Source organism: Taudactylus pleione, unplaced genomic scaffold (assembly GCF_031769625.1).
Source record: "Taudactylus pleione unplaced genomic scaffold, aTauple2 ptg000005l, whole genome shotgun sequence".
Classification (NCBI taxonomy): Eukaryota; Metazoa; Chordata; class Amphibia; order Anura; family Myobatrachidae; genus Taudactylus; species Taudactylus pleione.
The window spans coordinates 21,388,052-21,405,862 of NW_028284408.1; the positions used below are offsets into that span (position 1 = coordinate 21,388,052).

Here is a 17,811-nt window from a genome sequence, read left to right on the forward strand (position 1 = left end):
GAGAGAGGTTGTGTATTTATTTTTCTGATTATTTAGATTGCCAGGTTATAAAGGAAAACATTGCACTTCTGAGACAAACTCACACACATGTATAGAGGAAATACCACATTTTTCATGGATTTAATTCCTTATATATGCCCCAGTTATGAGAGAGGAGAAATAATTGGCTAAAAGAGAATCTCCGGTCTATATTCCCACACAAATTCTAGAAAATAGAGTAAGAGGAGATTACGATCAAAGGCCCAAAAAAAGGGGCGAGGGGGGCACCATGGTTTGCTAGCCAGGGCAACCATATGGTCAAAAAGCCTGTTGCCTGATTGTCAACAATACTGGTAATATGCTCCATTTTGTAGGTAGCCTCCTTAATCGAGGAGAGGCTGAGGATTTCCAATGTAGCGCAATTAGGATGTCCAATGTAGCTGATTTTCGTATATTTAATCATATCAATTTTTTACTGTGTTTGGAGATTCCTGGGATTGTACGGGGCAATAGAGATTATGGGCCGTATTCAATTATTTTTGCAGCTGCGATAAAGTTTTGCATTCTGGACTTTCCGCCGACATTGCGTGTTTTGGACACGGAAACTTATCGTGCGCGCCCCTGCTATTCGCCCCATTCAATTCCAAACCATGCAAAAACAGGACCCGGCGAATGTGAATCAGATGGAAAGTGCTGTCAGAAGTCGGGAAATCAGCCTGAACCCCCCCAAAAAGATGCCTTAACCTTAGGGATTAATATAGATGAGTACAAATAGCCCTAATAAAGCTATTTTGGGTACTTGGGTTTTGACAATTGCTTGCTTTTAACGTCCTTATAAAAGTGGTGAAGAATGGCATTAAGCAGTATTTTTTGGTGAAAATAAGTACTCCTGTCAAATTTGGGGTACTTGAAAATGGGTGCTACCAGTAGTATATTTTAAACTCTCTAAAGTGAAGTAAAAAAAAAAGTGAAACAACTCAGCTGTTGCATGCACCTGCAATCAAAAAAAACCCTGACCCATCCTTGCAGACCCCCAAAAGTCTATTCTGCTAGTTTTTATGCTTGTCCCCCCCACTTTTTACTTTTTCACCCACAAAATTAAAGTACTTTTTTGGGGTGTTACGTTTTTTCCGGGATTTTTTGACCCAGTTATCCTTTGGGAGGCTGTCCCAAGGGTTCTGAGAGGTTTCCCCACTTTGCACCACAAAATAAAAATGTTGCACTTCTTTTCACCTGCTATTCAGAGGCTAATTTTTTTCGCCTATTACATTGGATTGACTTTCTGCGTTACTTAACAAGCGGCTGGAATTAAATACGGAGATAAGTTTCCTTCACGCGAAAAGCTGAGATCGGCGATACTTTTCTGTGGATCTCGGCTTTTCGCGCCAAATTGTAGGAGAAGAAGGAATTGTGATGCCAGTAACTTGAAATATCAGAACATGTATGCTAGTCCACATGGGCGCCAGTTTAGGGCATCTCCAGAATGTGGTGTATAGTACCAACCTGGTCACACCCTCGCCAACACAACTTGGAGAACACTTCAATTGTTTTTGTTTTTTTGGGGCGCCAAACACGGCAATTAAATCGTTGCACCGTTCGCGCGTGAGAGCCGCTTTCGCCAGCATTTCTGCTTGCTACCCTGTTGAGGTGGTAAGCAAAAATGTGCGAAAAGTCTGTGGTTTGGCACAGATAATTAATGGGTGCCCAAAACAATTGAATTGCTCCATCGGGCGCCCATTAATTATCGCCACCCAAAAAACATTTCAAATCCCACTATAGTGTGAAGGTTCTGTAGTGTTCATTCTAGCACCCTGAACCTGTCACAATCCGTGCAGTTCCTCCTTCCTACCTGTGGTGTTGCTCTCTGCTCTGGTGCTTCTAGCACACTCAGCTGATGCAACAAACTGCTCAGATGCAGACCAGTGTGTGCTAGAAGCCCCAGAGTAGAGAGTGACCCCTAAGACAGGAAAGAGGAACTGCACAGGTTGACATGTGCAGGGTGCTAGAATGAAGACTAGTTCTGCATATACTGTATTTTACACACTAGTGCCAGGCTTACCAACTAGAGGCCTGAGGGATTGTCTTAGTCAAATGTTTTCTTTAGTTTTTCTTGTAAATTTCTTGAACTCTAATGGACTTTAGAATTCATTTTTTTTTAACGTAACGATCATAGACACATGTTTACAATATCTAGTCTTTCATCATCGGGCTCCATAGGGTCCACAGGAATAACCTTCGGGTATGTGGTTGGAGTGATCCAGGCACTAAATAGTTACCAGCTTTAACTTGCAGGATGCACTGGGTCCTCCTCCATATATACTCTGCCTCTGGCTACAGGCATTCAGTTTTTTGTTTGGTGCGCAGGAGTGCACTTAGTGAACAGGGGACTGCCTTGGCAGTCCCAAGAGTGTTTTTTTTTTTGCCTATGAGTAAGCAGCGCTAGGCTGCTCCATTTACCCCCGTCGGCGCCGCAACACCAATGAGGGAACTGAAGATTTTGACGGGCATCAGCGGAGTGAGCGCTGAGCCCAGGACTGCAGCCGGAGACGTCGGAGATTTTTTTTTTTATATATATATTTTTTATTTTGCATTGTATGTGACTTGTGTAAGTAAAGTCTGCCGTGTTATACTGCCTTGTTTTTCCTGAATTACTGTCAGTCATAACTATCACTATATTTCTCCTCATAACCCTCTGCTGCAGGTGTGTGGGTTATTTTGGGGGTGAACACTGTCACATTGTATTATATTGCTTTGCATAACATTGTGTGTATTGTTATGTCTAAAGAAAATGAGAAGCAGGAGGCGAAAGCCCCTGTGCTGGTTTCATGTATGGCCTGTCAGGCGGGCTTGTCCCCACAGGATTTCATACAGAATGGATTATGTGGTCACTGTTACAAGGTGTCACCACATCAGTCCAGCCTACCAGCACCTGGGCATGAACCCCCTTGTGCTTCTTTTTCCCATATTATGGCCCTGTATACCTCTCCTTTGGTGACCAGGTTATACAGAGCTCAATAGGGTAGATGTACGAAGCCTAGAAGCGGTATCAGCGCACGTTATGTGCGCTGATACCGCTTCTCCCCGATGTATGATCGGGGTTCTGGGCGGTAGATGACAGGGGCGCTATGCGCTCCTGACCCTGACATTATCGGCGCTGCTATCTACAAGACAGCAGGGCCATGTACGAACGGTCATACCGCCTGACCGTTCGGCCGGCTGTAGCTGTCGTTATCGACAGCTACAGCCTGGAGCAAGCCTATCCCCACAGCAGGGACAGCGCTGTCCCTGCTGGGGCTGCTACCGGCTCCATGACTGCACATGGGGATCTCACACGGGGATCTCCAGGACTGCACACTAGGCTGATGCGCTGTGGTCTCTAGCTGGTAGCTCCGGAGGGGGGAGTTAACGCTTCTCCTCTCCGGCCGATGAGATGCTCTTGCATCTCATCAGTAGTACTTCCTGCTTCGCCTCGGTAAAGAGGCGAAGCGGTATAGCGGCACGTTAAGTGCCACTATCATACGTCTACCCCAATATCCTACTTGTGCTGTTTGTAGAAGATTAAGAGCCTATTGCAAATATATTGCTTAAATGCATTGAGTTTTGCTATTTGTTATACTGCCTTTATTTTTCTGAAAAAACGGTGTTATAACTATACTTCACATTTACTAGATATTTGTGAAGGTGGTGACATTACATTGTTACCTTTATATGACAAATGCTGGGCATACACTATACAATTGGGACTGGTATGAAATACCGCCGGACGGTTCAAACCCGACGCCGGAAGACCGGCACCAGTGAAGATCCCGACGGCAGCTAAGGTAAGTACTAACTAACCTAACCTTCCCTAGGGGTGCTTAACTCTAACCTCCACCCCAAGTGTCTAACCCCTCTGTAAGTGCCTAAACTTAACCCCCCCCCCCCTCCCTTCCCCGCAGCCTAAACCTAAGTCTCCCGGGGGGCGCCTAACCCTAAGTCCCCCCTGGGAGCCCCTAACCCTCCCTCCCCCTCCCTTGCTGCTGTCTGCGCCCGGCATACCTTCGATCGGGGCGTCGGGCTCCCGGCGTAGGTAAAATGACATGTGTCAGGGTTTTGATGCCTGTCATTAGACCCTTTCCGGGATTAGACAGTCGGGATGCCAACGGTCGGCATTTAGATCGTCGGCATCCCGACTGCATACCATACAATTATCTGTCCAGTCTGGCTGATTGGAATGAAAATCTGGTAATGTATGAGGGCCAATGATAATCGACCATTTGCTCACAAACACTGGAAAACAGCCAAAAATGGTCGTTCAGACAAATTGGTTAAAACACACAAATTTAATCAATTTGAACAATTTTTTTGTCCATTTACCAGTGTTTAAAACCATATGATCGACTGTCATTTGCACCCATACATTACCAGGTTTTCATTCCAACCAGCCAGATTGGACAGATATCTGACAGATAATTGTATAGTGTGCTTCAGTTAACCCCAGCTGCAGGGTAGGGGTTAAATTGTACTTCACATATACTTGTGAAGACTGTGTTGCCCATCCCCCTCTCTCATTAATTAGGGGCTCACCTGCAGTTGAGTGCTGGCTGGGAGGAGATTTGGTCTATCTCTGAGTATACCTTTCTTTTCTAGGAACGTATATAGCACTGGAATCCTACCAACTTTTGTTGCTTGTGATTCAGTGCCTATTTATAAGTATATTTGTATGAATTGCACTTATATCCTACCAATATGACCGCGATTTAGTGCCCATTGCAAATATGTTATATGTAAGTAGATCATACCAAACTAATGTGTTTAGGTAGTTGATTTTAATGCCCTTTTGCAGATATATTTATATATGCATGTAGATATTACCAAACTAATATGTTTAGGTAATTGATTTTAATTCTCTTTTGCAAGGATTTTATGTGACTTATGGTACTGTTGAAAAAGGTTTTTTTTTCTTTTTGTTCTTCCTATCCCCCAAACTGCTGGTGTAGGGGGTTAGAGAGTGCTTCACATTTATTTATTTATTTTTTCTGTGAAGTTGGTCACCCTACACTTATTTCCCAGGTCTCAGGACAAGGGACTCAGGAGACACTTGTCCCTGGGCTGGTTTCAGGTAAAATCCTGGGCAGTAGGCCTCTCAGATTTTCGTACAGGACGGACTTACACCACAACAGTCCACATTGCCAGCACCTGTTCAGGGGTCACCTTGAATGCTCCCCTGGTCTCAGGTTGTGATGCAGTTAGTGGACCGCTTATCGGCTCTCACACTGCCTCCCACTTGGGATTCCCACAGTGATTACAGCCTGCTATGTTTCTTCTCATACATCCCTCCTGGATGGAGGGTTATGTCCACTCAGTTCAGAATCTGGCTTTCAGCATCTACCTATCTGCAGATGTTACAGGCGAATAAGGCATCAGCCGTTTAGACATATAAATGGACTACACCATCCCCAGTCCACCCTGCTTTCAGATTCTGATTATACACAGTACCAGTCAAAAGTTTGGACACGCCTTCTCTTTCAATGGTTTTTGTTTATTTAAATTATTTTCAACATAGTAGATTAACACTGAAGACATCAAAACAATGAAAGACCACATATGGAACAAAAAAAGTGTTAAATCAAAATGTGTTTTATATTTTAGATTCCTCAAAGTAAGCCCCCTTTTGCTTGGATGACAGCTTGGCACACTTTTGGCATTCTCTCAATCAGCTTCATAAGTTTTTCTTCTTATCTCCTCTGCTCACATGGTTTCTGATTTGGCAGCCTTTTCTCGTCGCTCTCCTTTTTTGATTTTTCATCAGGATAGAGCTGTTCTTCGTACCAGGGTGCGTTACTGTCCTAAGGTTGTATCCCGCTTTCATGTAAATGAAGAAAGTGTAGTTCCAGTCTTCAGGCCTCTATGTAGGTGAAGCTTCTCCTACGTATCTACGTGGATCGCACCAACTCCATTAGGAAATCGGATTCTCTTTTTGTGTTGTATGGCTGTCATAAGCAAGGCTGGCCAGCTAACAAACAGACTGGGTAGGTGGCTTCGTATGACGATTTCGCAAGCTTACACACAAGCTGATCTCTGTTCCAAACACAGTGACAGCAGATTCTACTTGATCCGTGGGACCATCATGGGCGTTTCTTCGTGCTGCCTCTGCTGAACAATTGTCCTAGGCAGCCACGTGGTCTTCCGTCAACACTTTTCTCAAATTTTGCACATCTGATACATTTGCCTCTCAAGATGCTTCCTTTGGACATCGGATTCTCCTTTCTACTAAACAGGAGCGTCCCCACCTTTAAGGGAACCTCTTTGGGACATCCCCAAGGTACTTCCTGTGGACCCTATGAACCCGGAAGAGGAAAATAAGCGTTATGGTATAACATACCTTTTGTTAACTCTATTTCATCGAGGGCCATAGGGCACCCACCCTAATGCACCTTGTGTTATTGGGTAATCTTTTTCTTTTGTATTTCAATGATTCCCTCTTCTTAGAGTGTTTTAGTGGTACAATTGTCCTTCCTTCTCCTCTAGCCTTCTCCTGCCTTGAGCTTGGTAACAAACTGAATGCCTCTAGCCAGGTGCGGGATATATATGGAGGAGTAGCCCGTGCATCCTGGGAGCGAAAGCTTGTAACGGTTTGGTGCCTGGATCACTCCAACCACATACCCCAAGGTAATTCCTGTGGACCCTATGGACCTCGAAGAAAAAGAGTTATACCATAACTCTTATTTTCACATGGGCTTCTTTGAGGAAAGTGTAAGTTTTGTCCAAAATCATGTTACATTTAATAATCTTTAATGTTTAGTGTATAGCTAAAAGGCAGATCTGTCACTTTTGCACTTTTAGAACATAGTAGAGAAGTTTTCCGCTAGTTATATAATAGTTGAGGGGTAATATGTCCCATCTCATAATCTACTTGCATTATCGCAACACAAATAGTGGCATTCTATTCTGTCACGCTGTAAAATAACTGCATCATGAGAGAAGTGCTGGGGACATGAGTGAGAAGTGGGGGTCTGAGAAGCAGAGGTAATGCAGCAAAGTTTGGAGACTGCATTCAGTTTGGGGTACAAATGTGAGCATTTGTGGGTTTGCAAAGTGCTTTTTAGGATAAGGCTAGTGCCCCTTTCACATCGCTTATGGCAGGTCGCACTCGAGATTTGTGCACACGTCGATCCCAGGTGCGAACCGCCTGAGACCCCTTTCAGACTGGCGGCCCGACCCGGCACTAATGTAGGGTTGATGACGTCACAGTCATTGGCGCTTGGAGATAAGATCATCGCCTTGACTTGGGTTACCCGCTCACACCGCGAGCCAGGTTGAACTCTTGTTCGACCTTGCTTGCAACCCGAGTTGGACTTGCTCGACCCGGGTTATTTCAACTGGACCCTTTCGCACTGCACAGCAACCCGGGTTGCTGCGTGCTCATGTGCAGTAACCCGGGTTATTTGATGGCAGTGTGAAAGGGGTATAGGATTTGGAATGGTCTTGTTTGTGTTAGAGACCTAGTATACAGACTTGCATAGAGAAGTAGAACTTGATGAGTGCAAGGAATGGTGTATCAGTCGAGCTGCAGAATTCCTAACAATTTGGCATAGAGATGTTTTGCAATAGTTCAGTCAGGATATGATTAGCCCATGTTAAAAATATTTTAGTTTTATCATGTGTGAGAAATGGATAGTTGTGAGCGATGTTTTTAAGTTTATCATGGATGTCCGGTAAACTGTGAATGGAAATGCTGAGTCAAAAATTAGACCTAAGCAACAGAGTTGGGGAACAAGAGAGATTAAATTGTTACTCAGTGATTGATTTGTCTGGAAAAGGAGCAGATTTAGAAGCTAGATAAATGACTAGTTCATAGTGTTCAAACTAGGGCAGGCCGGGGGCAGGGCATCTGTCGGAAAAGGGCACTTTATTGCGGTTTCAACAGAAAGGGGAGTGGTACTCAGAAAAGGGGCGTGACCTTGAGGCGCTTCCCCTGTTTATCACTGTAGGGGGGCGTGAGGTGCTGGGATGTCCTCAAGCTCTCCCTGCAGTGTGAAAACACCGCAACGTGACGCCGTCATAAGGGCTGGGCGCATTTCAGAGCTTTCAAATTGGGCAAGGCGCAGCACCCCACTTAAACAGCCTAATGGGAACACCCAAGTTCTGTTTTAAACAGTGAGTCTTTCATCCATGGGGGACACTGGAATACATTAGGTATTGGTGATGCTGGATGAGTCTGGGCACCAAAAAGTTATGTTCTGAACAGCGCAGATTCCTCCCCCCCCTGCCTGCAGCCTTCCGGGTTTTTTTTGTGCCCTAGGAACCGGCCATATTTTTGCAGCTCCTGCTGCAGCTGATTAAGATTTCTTCTTTGTATTTTATTTTTCTCTAATTTAATTTTATTTCATTTCCTTGGGGTGGCTAGCAGTGCTGCGAGATTGCTCCTTTGGGACTCTGCTCTGGTGGGCGGAGCACTCGTGACTGTGTCAGTGACGAGGGCTGGTCCCTGGAGCACATAGCCGCCGCCAGAGGGTAAGCGGCTCTAGGCACCATGTGGAAGCAGAAAAAGACACTGCAGCGGTTCCCTTTCATACAGGATATAGAGGGGAATTCAATATGAAACGTAAACTTCGCTGTCGAAGTTTACGTTTCATATCGGAGATTTTACCTGCGTTAAAGTATCGAGCGCGCGCCCGCTTATCCCTGTATTCAATATGAAATTAACGCAAACTGGAGCCTGCAAAGTTGGATTTGCGTAAAGTTACGAATTTTTCCTTTAAAAAATTGTAGGACCCCCCTAAAGTTGTAAAAACATGGGGGATCACTATGGGTACCCCCGTTTTAACCTTTAAATGAAAGTTGGGGATTTAAATAGCCGCAGCAGGTTTTTTCCCAACATTGAAGAAGTGTTGCAGAAGAGCACTTAGGTTATTTTTTTAAGTGATCCCATCAAATTTGAGGTACATAAAAATATGCTAGTACCCATTTTCAAGTCCCTAAAGTAAGTTTTAAAAAATTCTGCATTTGTGCACATGCCGCTATAAATCTATTCTAGAAAACACCTGCCGCATACTTGCAGAATAGCCCTGAACCTATTTCCCTATTGTTAAAAAATGTTCCCATTTTTTTTTTTTCACCCCAATTTTTAAATTAATTTTTTGGGGTGTCCCTATTTTTTAAAAAACTTTTTTTGACACAGTTCTCTTTTAAATGTCATTCCCAGGGGTGCAGGCTATTTTTTTTAAGCCTGCACCCCTAAACCCCAATTCTGCACTTTTTTTCGACACCTATTCAATGGTGAAAAGTTATCCCCGTTTTTTATCAAAGACTTTTCAAAACTGCGATAAGTCTTTGAAATTGAATACGGTGTAAAAGTCAAACCTGCGATAATGACGTCATAGGTGCGATGTTAACGCAAAAACGATGTTTTCGCTCCCATATTGAATACCCCTAATAGACTTGTGTGCAATGCTGAATCAGCCCCTTAGTCCCTTGCGGAAAGGTGCTTAGCACAATCACAGCATACAGATAGTTTCTTCACATATGATATGGGAGTCGGGGAAAACTTTTTAGGATATGTCGACAGTATGGTGGCCATTTTGGATGCAACTCTAATTTTTTAATTGGGAAGGTAGTCATGTGACATCAAACCGATGCAGAATTTCATAAGAAAAACAATGTTGTTCTTGGTTTTAACGTATATTTATTCATTCTCGAGTTTTAACTGTGTTTTCTTAATGACAATGGTACTAATTAATGACAGTGGTACTAATTAATGACAGTGGTACTAACACAAACAGAACATGTTGAGTATGTCCTGATATCTGGAGAAATGAAGCACACCTGTGCTATTACAAATTATTTCCACCAACATCACCCAAATAGGCCACCCATTACTCCTTGCCAAATTGAAAGAAACCGAAGCAGTTGCAGATAAACTAAAAAGTGGATGACCAAAAAATGTTACAGATGAAGCAACAAAACTGCTGTGCTGGTATTTTGAAAAAGCCCACAACGTAGCACTCGCCTGTCTTGTAAATGTGGGGATAGTTGTACGTCCATTTTGAGAATTTTGTCTACGCATAATTGGCACCCCTACATGATTCAGATGTTGCAACACCTGACTGAGGATGACCCAGACCATCGGGTGGAGTTTGCACACTGTGTAACACAGCAACTTCAACTGAACCCTAATTTTCCTCACCAGGTATTGTTTAGTGATGAGGCAAATTTCTTTGTCAATGGGGAGGTGAACAAACAGAACCACAGGTACTGATCAGAGACAAACCCTCACTGGATGGACGCCTGTAGGGTTGTAGCATTGGCAAAACAGTTGGTATGGTGTAGTTTCTGGGGTACCCATATTGTCGGACCATTCTTCATTGATGGAGCATTAACAGCAGCATGTTACAAGAGGTTGTTAGATGAAGAGATATTTCCCTCATTGTTATGAGGGAATGGATCATATCCTAATGAAGTGGTTCCCAAACATTTTTGAACCACGGTGCCCTGGAGTATCATCACTGTTTCACGGCACCCCCAAGCCAAAAGTTTGTTTTTCAGAAATTCCAAAGAAATGTTAGTAAAGTGAAGTAAATTGTGCTGATCGGTCATCCTTGGGTTCAGTTATGTGGTGGGGGAGAGATTTGCACTTCTATTTGTCCACATATTTTCATTACATTGAACAAAAATAATTTGATTTGGTGATAGACCACCAACCGGAGCCACTCCTGCAAGTGTTTTGAGGCACCCCAGGGTGCCAGGGGGCACAGTTTGGGAACCACTGTCCTAATGTCTTCCAGCAAGATGGTGCCCCACCTCCATTATGGGCTCATTGTTGAGGAATATCTTGATGTGCAGTTTCCCCAAAGGTGGATTGGCCGTAGTAGTCCGGTCCTGTGGCCACCAAGATCCCCAGATTTAACTCCGCTGGATTTCTTTCTGTGGGGTTACCTAGTGTTCACTCTAGCTCCGGCGGCAGGCAGGGTGCCGGAGCTATAGAGGGCAACTTTGTGCGCGCGGTGAAAAGGGGGCGTGGCCATAAAAGGGGGCGTGTCTATAAGACGCGTCCCCTTTTTTCATCATACTTGGGGGCATGCCCGGCACTTACGGACATGCCGGGCAGCCCCCAAGCGCTGCAAACAGGTAGAACAGATGCCGGGCGCATATGCCCGGCGTCTATTCTCCGGTGGTGACCAGGTCACCGCACATTTCTCCACCCGCGGGACACTGCGTCCCGCGGGTGAAGACTGCACCCGCAGCCTGTGAGGGCAGGGTGCTTTTTGCCCTCCTTCTGGAGGGCAGGGTGCTTTTTGCCCTCCAGAAGGAGGGCAGGGTGCCGCACCCTGCTAAAACAGCCTAGCGGGAACGCTAGTTACCTAAAGGCACATGTTTATGCTGTGAACGGTTGATGCTTGTGCTCAGATTTAGCCAGACATGTTGGTCACTTCAGCAGGAATGGGAAGAAAGAATAGCCATAACACTGCAACATGGTGGACAGCACTTTGAACATTTCCTATAAACTTTGCTAAAACTCGAGAATGAAAAAAGATATGTTAAAATGAAGAACATCATTGTTTTTCTTATGAAATTATTTGTTTGATTAAATAACTTATAAATTTTCTAATGAAATCATGTATTTGATATGTCACATGACTACCTTCTCAATTAAAAACTCCAAGATGGCAGAATTCAAGATTGGTGACATACCCTAAAAAGTTTTCTCCCCACTCCCATATCAGGTGTGTAGACACTGGATTAATACTTCCTTACTCATTTCCTTTTCATTAGGGTTTTTCCTCACTTATGGAGCACCCTGTACTCTTGGTGTTGAAAGGATACACTACTGAGCCACATCAGCCCTTTTATATAGTTAGGCTGGGTACACACCTGAATGATAACGGGCCGATTTGCTAAACCGGGAAAACACATCGGCATATTGTGTAGTGTGCTGCCTGATTTGCGCGCTCCCGCAGCCATGTCATGTGATTGGCTGTGCTGCACAGCTGATCACACGATATCGCATCTGAGGTTGTACATATTAATGAAGGACGGAACAGTGGCCCTGATTCAGAGCTGGACGCTCTGACAGAGCTGTCGCTCTGAATCAGGGCCGTCCTTCTCTTTTTTTTTTTTTTTATAGAGCGGCCTCCTGGCCCGATCGCATAGCTGTGGGTCACCACCCACAGCTATCTCGAGCGTCCAAAAAGATGGTCGCAATGGTCAAGACCATCGCGACCATCGGGCTTGCGACGAGACCCTTGTGGTAGGGTCTCGCTGCCGCAAGCCCTGGAGTGCTCTCGGCTCTATCAGAGCCGAGAGCACTCCCACTGACATCACTTGTGATGTCAGTGGGGCCGGCCCCAGACGGTAGGCGTTCCCATGGGATCGCCTCCGTCTGGGCAGCAACGCCCCCGGCACGCCCACCAAAGGGGGCGTGCTGTCACTCACCATCGACAGCACGCCCCCTTTGTAGCAAGACCCAGAGCGACGGCTTGGCCGTCGCTATCCTGGTCTCGCGTATGCGCACGGCGGAGCCGGCTCCCTCGTGCGCATGCACACTGGGCCAACATGGACCCGCTTGCGAGCGGCTCTGAATTAGGCCCAGTGATCGTTCTGTCGTTCATTATATCTTTAAGGTGTGTACTGGCAATCATGTGATGTCCAGGGTGAAGGTAAATCGCCCTGAACACTGGCACGATTGCCGGTCGTTTACGTGTGTACACACCCTTCGAAGACACAATACAGCATGTTGTAATCAATCCCCCGTATACCTCTAGGAATAAATACATTCTTGCATTTCAGAGGTACTAAACCGCCTTCTTCCTTTCATATATCTACCACCAAACCAGTTTGCTTTTCTAAACAACATGAATACCCCCTGGAGTGCATTAACTATAAACAAATACTTGGTCATTTCACATCTCACTTCCTATGTCACAGAAGATAGCAATTCCTGTAAGTGCATAGTGCCGACATTTAAATATGCGTTTTCCAAACATGGCAATTCTACAACAATGCACGCAGTGCATTAAAAATGTTAAAATACATTAAAACATTTTCATCTACAATCTGCTGATCTTTACAAACACAGCCCTTCAGTCCTGGCTGCAGAGCTGCACATGAACTTAAATGCATCTGTTTATATTTTAAAACCTATATAGACACACACATGCCTTCACCTTGAATATGCTGGCCCCAGCTCGCAGTGCTGGAACTTGCCTATACCATATCCCAGCGTCATGCAGTGGACAGCCTTACACTGCAGCCTGAGACTAAGCTCTCCTAGCTGCAGCACCGCATTCCAGAGTCCACATTGCTCGTATAATGTGTCTGTTGCAGATACCCCCGTCAGTTTGCAATTCATGGCGTATACCTAATTATGGGGCCCATTTAACATTAAATATTTGCAGGTTATTCCCCAAAAACACCAGTTCTCACGGAATACCCACAAATATTTAGTATCCCCTGAATGAATGTATGAATTAAGGACAGCAGCAGATATCTTCCTCTAGCGCCCTTTTCAGGGAATGCTACGAACCGTCAGGGTCTTTGACCCAGCTATGGTCCAAGTCTGTTTTGGTTAGCACCTTACCGTTAGCCAAGTCAGCTAGCTGGTTTTTATGTTAGCACCTTATTGCCTGCCAGGTCAGTGTTTGTGCTTTATGACCTCTCCAAACATGGTTGACCTGTCTCCAAGCAGAAAATAACTTGTTCAATTAAGACCATCCATCAGGCATTTCTTTAGCAAGCATTCCTGTTCTGAACTCCTCAATGGACCACTAGTCCTGCTCACTTGGTACCTCCTGGTCAGCGTGATACCTTGGCGCATGAAGCTTTCACGACTTGTTTTGTGGTTTTTCACTTCTAGCAATTGACACCTTTGCCTCTGGTTCTGCTAGTTTGGGGTGAAAGGTCCTATGTACAACACAGGAGCATTTACTCTTTTAAGGGGACAGATTTGCAATGTCCTGACAAATTCCTGTGCCCCGCCCATAGATAAAAGAGAAAATGGGATTTTGGTTCTTACCTGATAAGTCCTTTTCTCTGATTCCATGGGGGACATTGGAATTCCCACCTTTACACACTTGGCTTTGTTCACGCCCAAAACCAGGACTTTTTGCCGATACCAGGGTGTTGGTGGTCCAGGCCCCCTGCTCTCCTTTTCATTGTATGTGTGTTCTGTGAGCCTGGTTCTCCTCCTTCCTATCTTTTAGAGCTTTGTTTGCAATAGCTGAAGACTGCAGGCAGGGGGTGGGGTATAGGTATTGCTTTTGGTGATCAGACTGCTCCAGCTCCAATTTAACCCAACTTATTCCAGTGTCCCCCATGATATAAAAAAAAACCATTATATACAGATATATAATAATCTCTCTAGGAGAAAATAAGCTAAGAAAGTGTTTTAAGTTGGAGAAGTAAGGGAATCTAACAAATGTGTGTGTGTTTAACACTGATGTAGAAAGGTCAGGAAGGTGGGATTGAGCTGGAATGGAGAGACACTTGGGGCGGGATGTAATAGAGATCGAGTCTGCCGGAGGTGCGGTATACAGACTGACCTCGATCGTTTTTTTAAAGTTGCAGTCAGCCACTTCGGCTTTGCCTCGTAAATGACTGCAACTTTAAAAAACCAATCGAGATCAGTCTGCATCCCGAACCTCCGGCAGACTTGATCTCTATTCCATCCCGCCCTTGGAGTACATTTACTAATTTGGACTGATTCGTTTTTAAATGGTAATTGAAATAACTGCTATAAAACAGGCTTGCTTAGCATTTATTTATTGTCGTTTTTAATTCAATGGTCAAAGCCGCCGATCTGCATCTGACAATCCACTCCTTGGTAAATCTACCTCTGATTTAAGAGATAAGATGAAATCAAAGGTAATGCTAAATCTTTGGTCTATTGGGTTGAGTGTTGAATAGGTATTGTCTTATTTAGTAAGTTTGGGATAAATGTTGAGGGGAAAAAAACAGATCTAATTTAATTGGTCTTTAATTTTGTTTATAACATGAGGTGCAGTCAGAAGCCATAGAATTCAACTTCTATGAAGAGTTCTCCTTTAAGAAAAATGTGGACACATTGATGGGAAAGTTAGTCAAGCTCATTCCCCTCAAATGACTCAGTGTTATGCAATTTTATTTATCATGATGAAGGTATTTCAAAAGTTTTGTTTGATTGTACTGTTACATAGGAAGTGCCACATTAATTTAAAAAATTATAAAGTAATCACTAAACCGGTAGATTCTGACCCCAATGGCCTGACACTATTGCCAACAAGCTGCTCATGTTCTCTGATAGTTTTGGCCCTTTTCTGTAAAGCATTACGAAATCTGCAAATATTTGGAATCGTTTACATGATCAGATAATTTATCCAGAATTTCTTTGATACACTAGCTGTAGTTTGTCATTGCTGGCATTATGCATCACTGAGGCAGATGCTTTTTGCCCGAACTAGTATTCAGAAATATGTTTCAATTTAAATTAGGAGTGATCCAAAATGTCTTGTTTCGGTTAGATTCCGGGTGTTGTGTATTGTGCTCAGAACATGTGCATACAGTAGCCTCAATTTGTGCATTTTAATACACATCTCTATGGGAGTGCTTCAAACTAGAATGCATGATGTACTTGCGTTTTAGGGGCAATGTAGCGTGCCATTGCCAGCATTCTAAAAGTGGGTACACGCCTAGCAGATATATCTGCAGATCGAGTGATTTGCAGATGTAGATGATGGTCGTTCATATATACTGAATGACCATCTTCTTCCAGGCAGTCGTGGGTCCTGCTGGTCGGGAGTGGGTCCGCCCCCCTCCCTGCGACTGCTGCTACATGTGTGCAGACGGTTGGCAGACCGCCCGTACACACTTGCCGATAGACAGATATATCTGTCCATCAGCTGTGCAGCACTGCCGATGCAATATGTCTGTGAACCATGTCGTTCACAGACATACCGCTGGTACACACTGGCCAACGGGCACCAGATATATTGGCCGATCAATTAATCTGCCAATATATCTGTTAGTGTGTACCCAGCTTAAAGGTGCATCACTCCTAATTGATTTGTCCCGAATAAATTTCCTAGAAACCACTGACATGGCTAATGTTGTATAATTGATATGAAATAATACACACTACATGATATATCGTTCATACAACTGACAAATGATCGATTCGTCACAACCATCTAAGTGTGAACATCCAATACATCTGTGAACGGCATCTTCTACCGATACATCGCATTGGCCGTACTGCACGGCAGATGTGAACTATCGTCCACAAATGTCGTCCACATCTTGTGTGTACAAAACCATGCACGATATGTTGGCTGCAGGAAACTTTGAAAATGACATCAAAACTGGGCGGGCATATTTAAATAGTTCTTCTGAACAAGACTTTATACATTTTAAATTAAAAAAAAATATTAATTACATTAATAACCTAGCACTACAATTTCTTGACAATTTTTTTTTTTTTTTTTTTTTAAATGTCCCATTAGCAAAAAGGTTTTAAGCCAAATTGTACACAGCTAGGTTAACAGACTTAGGGGGGGGAATTCAATAGTTTTTTTGCACCTGAACTTACGTCTAAAGTGACGGGAGATCAGGGGGTGATATTCTATTGTTTTGGGGGCTCATGCCTTTTCGTGCATGTCACTCCCTATATAGACCGGATTGAGCTGTGTAAAGTGTCTGAACCCATTTAAAGTCATGCTTAGCATGCCCAAACAGAAGTTTGGGTGCCTAGACCATGACCTTTTGCCAATGCTCAGGAGGGTGCAAGCAGAAAGCTGTCCGCCCGCGGCATCCCCACCCGATCAGAGCAACAATTGAATTGCTTCGTTGGATGCCCATTACTTGCAGCTGTGGGTGAAAATAATGGAATTGCCTCATTAGTGACCAGTCTGAATAGCAATATACTGTACAGTGCTGGACTAAGCTATAATAGTGCAAACCTGTATTATCTCTATGCATATATACTTTTTATGTTTTATTTACTTTAATTCTATCTTTTTTTTTTTTTCCCTCCAGCCCTTAGATGTCTGTGTTCTAACTGCGTCAAAACAAACTACACCTGTGACACAGATGGTGCTTGTATGGTCTCCTTTACCAACATAGATGGCATGAAACATCATACGCGAACATGCATTACTAAAATTGAACTTGTTCCTGTTGGAAAACCATTTTACTGTCTCAGTTCAGAGGACATCCGTAACACTGAATGCTGCTACACAGACTACTGCAACAACATTAACCTCTCGGTGCCAACTGGTATGTATTAAGTATCCTCAACTCTGAAAATGCATTCTGCCATAGTGTTCGGGTATGGACTGGTTTTAAACTGCCTTAAATAGTTGTTCAGAAATGTTATTTATTTTGCTGCTAAAGTTGCATCCCTTCAGGTCTGCATCCAAGTTCAGCTCCTGTTCCTCAAGCCATATATATGTCATTGCTGACTATTATAGGGCACAGTCAATAAGGTAGCCTCAACATCTTGGCCTGTCAGCATTAAGTTGGATAATGACAGATTTTATTTTGCTTGACATCATCACCCACAGGACTTGTATAAATAGTGTACAGGTGATTTTGTTTTTATAGAGACCACGGGTGATGTCATCACTGCTGTTTTCTATATGAGGTTATCTGAGTCCAGATCACTTCTGGCACAGTGCCCCTAGTGGTATAGAGCATGTGACTGCACTTCCTACCATAGACATGGAAAGTATGTAATTGCATGTACTGTACATTAGTATAATGGTAAAAAGTTTTTTTTGTTTTTTTCTTATATTTGGGGTTTTTTTTTTTTTTTTTAAGTTACCATGCAGTCTACTACATGGTTCCTCTCCCGACAGCTGCAATAAAGGTTCTGGTCACCCT

At 43.8% G+C, this 17,811-nt stretch overlaps 1 protein-coding gene across 1 annotated transcript in view; it reads left to right on the plus strand.

Annotated features, from left to right (window-relative positions):
• ACVR1B (activin A receptor type 1B) overlaps positions 1-17,811 on the plus strand; it is a 65,732-nt gene that overhangs the window by 16,474 nt on the left and 31,447 nt on the right. Inside the window, exon 2 of the mRNA XM_088446057.1 lies at positions 16,966-17,205. Coding sequence (XP_088302183.1) covers positions 16,966-17,205 — 240 coding nt within the window. The remainder of the gene's footprint in view (positions 1-16,965; positions 17,206-17,811) is intronic.